General features: G+C 26.0%; 1 protein-coding gene across 1 annotated transcript; it reads left to right on the top strand.

Moving 5' to 3' along the window:
* Nucleotides 1–3,353: 3,353 nt before the first annotated feature.
* On the top strand, nt 3,354–10,155 carry Ranbp16 (Ran-binding protein 16). Its single transcript, XM_017907514.1, has 15 exons — nt 3,354–3,412; nt 4,505–4,733; nt 4,803–4,969; nt 5,039–5,263; nt 5,404–6,274; nt 6,353–6,638; nt 6,713–6,857; nt 6,944–7,091; nt 7,163–7,322; nt 7,408–7,810; nt 7,893–8,031; nt 9,356–9,433; nt 9,512–9,702; nt 9,792–9,919; nt 9,992–10,155. Exons 1-15 carry the CDS (start codon nt 3,398–3,400, stop codon nt 10,092–10,094), a joined length of 3,288 nt encoding a protein of 1,095 aa, XP_017763003.1. The 5' UTR covers nt 3,354–3,397; the 3' UTR covers nt 10,095–10,155.

Genomic DNA, 10,155 nt, shown 5'->3' with positions numbered 1-10,155 from the left:
TAAAATGCCGTTTGATTGGAGTACTTATCCAGTGTGAATGTGGACATTCTGGTCTCGATATGTGAGAGGATTATTATAACTATATCACGTTTCATTATCTTCTAAATCTAGCTAATGTGAATTATTGTACCCATTTTTAGCATTATAGATGTACAGCTGTTAATCGAAAACATAGCAGTTTCCATGGACATTAATTTTATGAAATTTATATTATATATTGAAAAGTAAATGGAAAGCTAATAACCTCTGCACAGTCATTGATAAAATACCATTTGCATTTAAAATATAAAGTTTCATTATACCATAATGTAAATATTAATTCACAAAGAAAGCAATATAGTGACTTTGAGGTAATCTTAACTGCTGTAAAACAATTATTATGTTTTTTGACTAATGATCTCGAATAGATCATAGGTTTCAATTTTTGTTTAAGCTACGTTAGTCACATCTTTTCAATTATAAATTATAAGTGTGTTCTGAACAATACTTAGTTAAAATATAATTGTCATTTCCGAGATTTTATAAATGCTATCAAAAACATTACTTTTATTTTTATGGTAGTAATAATATTGGAAAATATGTTTACTTATTGGTATATTGAACAATAGAATAAATATGATATCTTCTCAAAATTGTTACAAAGTATAGTAATATATATATATATATATATATATATTATATTATATTATATATATATATACATACACACACACACACATATATATGTCGGTAAATATTGCGATGATTCGAATATTTTGACCACATTAAAAAAACTCGAAGTCAAGCTTATGGATATGTACCCTTGATATTGATTTCAATATATATATTTTAAATTTTATACAGCATAGATTTTGCATGAGAATTAAACTGTGAATATGTGCTAAAAAAAAAGGAATTAACTATCACAGGTGAAATATGTGAGGTTACTTCACTTTTGCATTACATAAATAACAAATAGTATTAAGTAGTACTTGTACATTATTATATTATATAAATATTTACATTAAAGATAAAAAAAAATTATACAAAATTATGAACTGCATGTAGTCAAATCAGGTACAAAGAATTGTGATTTTTAAGCTAGAATGGTGGCATGAAAAATTTTTTATAACTTTATGGTATGTATATATGGGACTCCAGTGCAAACATTACTTTTGTAGTATGCAGCATGTTTTAAATTCTTAAAATACTTTAATGAAGAAAATAGCATAATAGTAATTGTTGCAGGTATTAACATAATTTCTTTGTAAGCACATATTTCATTATATTACAGCTATCTAAATACGTACATATATAAGTAGTGAAATCATATATTGCTGTTTCTTGCATTCTACTTTAGAATGTAAAAATATACATATATATTTTTTTTATTTAGATTGGGGTCTTAAAATACTTGAGTTAATAAATACATTAAAAGATGTACAATTTTTATTACATAAAATCTTTTTGTTTAATATTAATTATGATAATTATTTGTGGATGGAAAATATAAAAAATCCGAAACATTTTATTTAGTTCTAAAAATGTCGAAATGAGCGACAACATGTCTTAAACATTATTTAGTTTTGATCATAATTTGAATGTTACATCTGTCCACAATAATACTATGGCAGAAGTATCTTTAAGAAAACATTGTGATGTTTATTGTTAATAATAATATAAAAGTTCATGTATGAAATTAATTACACAAGAGTAATATGAAGGCTGTGGAAAAGCTATACTTGAAATACAATATCTATGCAAGAAAATGCAATTTTAATGGAAAAGAGTATCCATCATTATCCCTTGAATAATATACTTTTTTCAAAAACCAATTAACATAAAATTTTCTTAAAGCATTGTTATACTTTTTTACCAACATATTGAAGTTTTAGTCTTTTTGGACTGAAGTATTAGTAGTATTATAAAGTTTGCTACTGACATATATACTATATTAGTATTAATGATCAAAGCTATTATATATTAAAACAATTAATATTTGCACTGCAAGTTTAAGTAACATTTTCAATATTTGTAATCAATATGTTACTTGTATTTCATTATTTATTTACCTTTTTTTTTTTTTTAAGACATTGCATGATACAGTTAGTAAAAAATTTGACCAGATTATTACAATTTGCATTATTCTATATATGAATAAATTCTTTGTTTGTATATTTATATTGTATCTATATTTATGTGTACACAAATCTGTGTGCACGCAAACTATAAGAAAATATATCTCGTATATTTTTTTTATTATTAACTGCATGGAGTAATACATTGTTTTGTCAAAGATAAAATTTTACAAGATTTTAACAAAACTTAAAAATTGCCTTGGTAAAGAAAAGGCCCCAATCTGAATGTTATATTTTCATTCTATTATTTATACATTATATTTTATCATATACAATGCTATATAGTATACAAAATTTAGATGCATATACAGTGATAATAATCATTCTTTATCCAAATCCAATTCTTTCATTTAATATTGTTGCAGTATGACAAAATATTTAATCTATAATATATATTAAAAAAAGTTATTACATTTAATTTACATATTACTATTTTCTTTTTATTTTGAATATCGAGAACTTATTTAAAATATTACTTAGATTCAGCATTTGATGTTTCATATTTCATCATTTTTAATTTTATATTACTTCTTGCAAATTGTAGATTTTTATTTTTGTAATGAACAATTTATGACAACTACTTAAAAATTTATTTATGAGATATATCTAAAAAATAAAATAGAAGAATTACAAGATTTATTTACAACTATATCTTAATAAAGCCTCAATATAAATCTATGTATAAACAATTAAACAGTTTTATAACATTGTCCTTTGTGACATCAAATTATTTGAAAAACGGCAAGTTTGTAATTTACGTTTACTGTTAAAAAAGGATATTTTATTTTAGAATACGTATAGGATACTTTTCTAATTCTTCGATTTTTATTTTATTTCTTTTATTTCATATTTAAAAATATCTATAAAATTCACTATAATATTCTATTTTGCATTACTGGTTTTACACAAAGTATATACAACATAAATATCAAATTTTTATTGTGTATACTAAATAATGAATGCTAAACAAAAATAATGATTAACAATTAACTTAACTAGTGTTTTTAAAGTAATCTCATCGGTTGAAGCATAGAATTTGATTAAATATTCCACGTAATTTAATATTACTAACTATAATTTTCACATATTGAAATGGTGAAAACTCAATTTTCCTTCCATATTTGTGAAATAAGCGGTATGATTTTTTTTTTTTTTGTTATTAAAGGTGGCGTTGTTGATGCTTCCGAGGTAGGAAACGTCGCTTCTACATAATATGTTGTGGCAGTCGAGATTAAAGCATGTGATCCTGCCTTCATTGTAGATAATACAAAGCTGCGAAAATGGCGGACGAACAGGTGAGTTACCGATCAAAATAACGTATAAACCTCAAAATGCGGTGGAGTTATTTATGATGAAGTGATTTTAAAAATCGTGTGGTAAGCCAGCCGGTGATAAATCTGTTGCAAGTTATGTGGTATCGACGTGTGTCCCAAACATTTTGCTGCCGGGAAACTTAAGTATTCTTGGAAGCTACGTTGTTTGTTGCCGGACCACAGTGATTATTTTGTCGCGCTGTCAATGAAAATGCAATCACAAACTGAAAAATTTGTTGGTTTTAACTTTATTGACATCTTACTGTACAAACAGAATTGTGTTGTCGATATGTAAAACTTTAACCTTGTTTTCGTAAATAGTATTTTGTGTAGATATAATTCTGAAGTTTCAGAAGATTATTAATGGATGAAAATATCATCTAAGCCGTGAACTTTATGTTTGAATATTACTATTTGAACAAAATTAAGATTATTTTCGTTATATTTATATTAAATTATTAGTTGAAATTAGTTAAAAAAATATAGCATAACCTATTCATTTCTATTTTACAACATAAACTAAGATATTTTTTCTGTTACTTTAATACTTTAGCTTGTTGTTTATCTGACATTAGTTATAAGTTTTCGTTTTATTAATCGTAATTTTTCGATTGAATTAAAAACAATTCATAATTACTTTGATATATATTTGTAACTTTTAAAACAAATGTTTATTTTAAATTCAGTTATTTAACTATTGTTATTTACAAAATATAAATTAAATAATTTCCAAATATTGTTTAAAAATTAAAAATATTAATTATTACATTAATTTTTAATTTTATAATAAAAAATAAAACTTGTTATAATCCTATTTAATTTCTACTCTATAAACGATATAATTTTAAAATGATGTTTATTTGTTACTATATCAATAAGTAATTTTTATATATTTAAAATAAATAAAATTATACTTTTCATAAATATAAAAACATTTTAAACTACACCAAGAATTAAATCTGTAAAAAGTCTGCAAAGTGAAGTAATAGTTCTGAAGTACACAAACTTAAAATACCTACATGGAAATATTAAAATTTGTGATAAATTATATCACTAAGAATGAATCACATACAGGAAGTACGCCAGCTGGAATTGCTATGCAAGCAGTTATATGAATCACAAGATTCTGTGCATCGTGCAGAGGCTGAAAAAGCACTTGTTGCTTTTCAAAATGCTCCAGATACACTTACAAAGTGCCAGCTCCTACTTGATCGAGGAGATTCTGCATATGCTCAATTATTGGCAGCTACTACCTTGACGAAACTATCAGCAGGACTTACTTTACAACAAAGACTTGACATACGTAAGTAAATTATTAGTTGTTTAAAGTATTTAAACATATTTAGATCTGATACTTATAATTTTATTTTAGGAAATTATATTCTCAATTACTTAGCAACTCAACCAAAGTTACCAAACTTTGTGATACAAGCTTTAGTTACACTATTTGCTAGGATATCGAAGTTTGGTTGGTTTGATATTGATAAAGATGAATATGTTTTTAGAAATGTGGTCAGTGATGTAACTAAGTTTCTTCAGGTTGGTTATTATCTTAATTTTTAAATGTTTATTTTTCATAAGTATATAATATTTTGATGTAATACATAGGGTTCAGTAGAACACTGTATGATAGGAGTTCAATTACTTTCTCAATTGACATGTGAAATGAATCAAGTATCAGATGCAGATGCAAATAGATCTACTACAAAACATAGAAAAATTGCCAGTCACTTCAGAGATACACAACTTTTTGAAATCTTTAGGTTATCATGTACTTTATTAAGTACAGCTCGAGAAAATTGTAAAAGTTTAAATTTTAATGATGAAGCACAGGTATGTCTTTTGTTCCTTTCTTACTGCATTCATAAAAAGGTTTTCATTGTATATATTATTATTACATATTTATATTGTTGCTGTTGCTGTTATTGTTAGTATTATTGTTATTATTATTATCATATCTTTCTTTTATTTAGCATGGTCTGATCAGACAACTTTTAAAATTAGCACAAAATTGTTTGACATTTGACTTTATTGGAACATCAACGGATGAAAGTTCTGATGATCTCAGTACAGTACAAATCCCAACCTGCTGGAGACCTGCATTTTTGGATTTTACATCACTCAAACTTTTCTTTGATTTATATCATAGTTTACCTAATACATTATCATCTTTGGCCCTTTCATGTTTGGTCCAAATAGCATCTGTTAGAAGAAGTTTATTTTCAAACCCAGAAAGGGCACAATTTTTAACACACTTAGTTAGTGGTATAAAACACATACTACAAAACCCTCAAGGTTTGAGTGATCCTGAAAATTATCATGAATTTTGTAGACTATTATCAAGGTTGAAAAGCAATTTTCAACTTGGAGAATTGGTTTTAGTCAAAGATTATCCAGAAGCTATACAATTAATTGCAAAATTTACAATCCAGAGTTTACAGATGTGGCAATTTGCACCAAATAGTTTGCATTATCTATTAACTTTATGGCAAAGAATGGTGTCATCTATGCCTTATGTAAAAGCAGGAGACCCACATCTGTTAAATACATATACTCCAGAAATTGTAAATGCATATATTACTTCAAGACTTGAATCAGTTACAATAGTAGTTAGAGAAGTTTTGGAAGATCCACTTGATGATTTAGGAATAGTTCATCAACAATTGGAGCAAATATCTGTTATTGTGAGATGTGAATATCAAAAGACATGTACTTTGTTAGTACAACTTTTTGATCAGGCTGCTAGAACGTATCAAGAATTAATGACACAAACAGCATCTCCAACACAACGAATGGATATAACTATACAAGAGGGTCAACTCACTTGGCTTGTGTATATTATAGGTAAAAAAGATGTGTAGATCAATAAATACAGCAAAAAGGTATATGTTAAATTTAATAAATATCATATTTAATAAATAGGTGGTGTTATTGGGGGAAAAATAACATTTAATAGTAATGAAGAGTATGATGCAATGGATGGAGAACTAGTTTGTAGAGTACTTCAGTTGATGAATTTGACTGATTCAAGACTTACGCAAGGTGGCTGTGAAAAATTGGAGTTAGCAATGTTAAGCTTTTTTGAACAATTTCGTAAAATATATGTAGGTGATCAAGTTCAGAAAAATTCTAAAGTATATAGAAGACTGTCAGATGTTTTGGGAGTTACTGATGAATCCATGGTACTGGGAATACTTATTCGAAAAATGTAAGCGAAAATATATTTTGATTAATATAATTTGAAATATTTGAAGATTTAAGATTTTAATATTGCACTTACAGAATAACAAACCTCAAGTATTGGGGTCGTAGTGAACAAATTATTTCAAAAACATTACAATTATTAAATGATTTATCTGTGGGATATAGTTGTGTCCGTAAACTTGTAAAATTAGAAGAAGTACAATTTATGCTCAACAATCATACAGTATGTATAAATAAATATTTGTAATATCTTCTTACAAAAAAATTAAGAGAAATACACTGTATATGATTTTTTTTTTTTATTAACAGAGAGAGCATTTTCCATTTCTGGGAAACAATGTTGCTGTAACAGAAATGCGTTGTAGATCAATGTTCTATACATCCTTGGGTAGATTATTAATGGTAGATCTAGGAGAAGATGAAGAAAGATTTCATACATTTATGTTACCTTTAACAAGTATGAAAGTTATATCTAGCATTCCAATAACACACTTGTTTAATATTTATATTTACATTTTTCATTTATAGGTGCATTTGAAAATTTGGGACAATTAATTGGTCCTGCTGATCCTTCACTTTTTGCAGCAGAGGAAGCAAAAAAGGCATTGATTGGTTTAGCAAGAGATTTAAGAGGTTTAGCTTATGCATTTAATACAAAAACATCCTATATGATGCTCTTTGATTGGATGTATCCTTTTTGTAAAACATAAATTGATAATAATATATAATTTATTTTAATTTAATAAATATAAAGTACCTTAATTTACATGCAGATATCCTAATTATACACCGATTTTATTACATGCTGTGGAATTGTGGCATTATGAACCACAAGTTACTACACCCGTCCTAAAATTATTTGCCGAATTAGTACAAAATAGGAGTCAACGATTACAGTTTGATGCATCTTCTCCAAATGGAATTTTATTATTTCGTGAAGCTAGTAAAGTAATATGTAGTTATGGTAATCGTATATTAAACGTTGAAGTTCCAAAGGATCAAATATACCCCTTAAAACTCAAAGGGATAAGTATATGCTTCAGTATGTTAAAAGCAGCTTTATGCGGGAGTTACGTAAATTTTGGTGTGTTCAGATTATATGGTGACGAGGCATTGGATAATGCACTTAATACATTTGTAAAATTACTTCTTAGTATACCACAAAGTGATTTATTGGTATGCATTAATTAATTTATACAAATGTTTTATTTAAAAGATAAATATAAATTTTATATGATTTAATGTTGTTTTCTTATAGGATTATCCAAAATTATCTACAACATATTTTGTGTTACTTGAATGTTTGGCTCAGGATCACATGGTATTTCTTTCCACTTTGGAACCCAGAGTATTCTTGTACATTTTATCAAGCATCAGCGAAGGCCTTACAGCACTAGGTGCGCAAAAAAACTCCTATACAGGTCTGTGCGGCTGATTCTATTTTATTATCATTCTCTTATCCTCTATGCCATGTCACAGGGTTATAAAACCCAAATCACTTAGATCAATTTCTTTTTTCTAAGAAACTGTTTGTTAAATATTTTGCATTCTCAAAAATTAATAAGACATGAATAATTGTTTATGATTTCAGTATAGTAGAAATATTAATTATAATGAGATACATAATTTAGTAGTGATTTTTAAATTCTTTGAAACATTTTGTCCAAATTTTACTAGATTTTCTTTATAAATAAACATATTCAAAACTATATATTAAAGATATGTAAATAATCTTGTTTCATGCATGTACGAATTTGGACAATATTAATGCAGTTTTATAATTATCAGTATAAAGTATAAAAGAAACCAGAAAAAAGTTAGATAATAAGAATGTTTAATTTTGTTTATGTTTATTTGCTTTTTGCATTGTTGCTTGGAATGTAAACCTGCATTTAGGTATATTAGTTACTGCTATAGTTTGAAAGAAACAGAAACAAATGTATGCTGAGTAATTTTTATGCATATAAAAAGAATGATTTAATCACTATAATCATATAGGCAATGAGAGGATTGGAGTTTGTAGAATCTAGACCCTAATTGCTATTGTTCTATTGCTTTTTTTTTTTCTCAAATTTTTATTCGTATTTTTAATGTTGTATTTAATAATAATGTTGTATTAAACAATTTAAGAATTCTTTATTCTTTTAAGATTATATTACATAGTGGGTCTAGCACACATAGTCAGCCGCACAGCTGGCATGCTACTAAAATATATTACTATTCATAGTTATAAGTAGTTAAATTACTAATTTACTAATCGTTATGTGCTGTTTTCACGTTTTATGCTTTGTTTTTCATTCAATGTATGATATGCTAAATTATGTACAACATTTTATTGCAAATACCTAAAATATGAATGATTATTGTTTGTTCGTTTACTTATTCAAAATTGACATTGATTATTTTTTTATTTACTACATATTTTCTATTAATACCAGGAATTTCAAATTTTTTGTATATTTGAATAAAATTAAATTTGGAAAATAATAAATGAACAAATAATTTTACAGAATTCACACTATTTTCAAGGTAGGTTTCTGTATTAAATTCCACAATACTTACTGATTATATTTATCTATGTTTTTATATTATTATTATTATTATTTTATTATTATTATTATTTTATTCTTATTATTTTATTAATTGTTCATATTTTAAAGTAATTGTTTAATTTTATTTCAATATAAAACTTGAAATAAAAATTACAAAATTTTTTTGCAGATACAATGGTCTGTACTGGTTGCTGTGCAACACTTGATCATATTGTGACTTACTTATTTAAACAACTATATCAAAAAGGTATCATCTATTTACTAGTATTCGTTTCATATATCTATGTTAATGTGATTTGAATACAACATGTACCCTTTTCGTCAGGGGGATATCCAGGAAGAAAAAATACTGTAGTTCCAGGAGGGGGAGACTTGTTTTTACAAGTTTTGAAACAACATCCTGAAATTCTTCAGCAAATGTTAAGTACTGTTTTAAATGTGATAATGTTTGAAGATTGTAGAAATCAATGGAGTATGTCACGTCCCCTTTTGGGATTAATCCTTTTAAATGAAGAAGTAAGTAGTACTTTGTTTATTATAAGAGCTACATTAATAAATAAAAAATTTTATAATTTTACATTGACATTAAATATTTATTATTGCAGTATTTTAATCAACTACGAGAAAATATTATTAGAAGTCAACCAGTTGATAAGCAAGCAACAATGGCACAATGGTTTGAAAAGTTAATGGAAGGGATTGAAAGAAATTTACTCACAAAAAATAGAGATAGGTAAGAAAAATTCTAAAGAATAGTATAAGATTATAAATATTTATACATTTTTATATGTATCTTTATTTACAGGTTTACACAAAATTTATCATTGTTTAGAAGAGATATAAATGATACTTTAAAAGGACCTAATACAACTGCAAACTCTATCAGTGATATGATGACCTTCAATTAGATTCTTCTAGGTTCTTGCCTGCCAAATGCTTGAATGTGTGTGCGAGTGAAACTATAAATTA

Source organism: Eufriesea mexicana, unplaced genomic scaffold (genome assembly GCF_001483705.2).
Source record: "Eufriesea mexicana isolate 0111107269 unplaced genomic scaffold, ASM148370v2 scaffold8199, whole genome shotgun sequence".
In the NCBI taxonomy this organism is placed as follows: domain Eukaryota; kingdom Metazoa; phylum Arthropoda; class Insecta; order Hymenoptera; family Apidae; genus Eufriesea; species Eufriesea mexicana.
The sequence above is the reverse complement of the archived record's forward strand: the minus strand, read 5'-3'. Positions and strand labels throughout refer to the sequence as shown.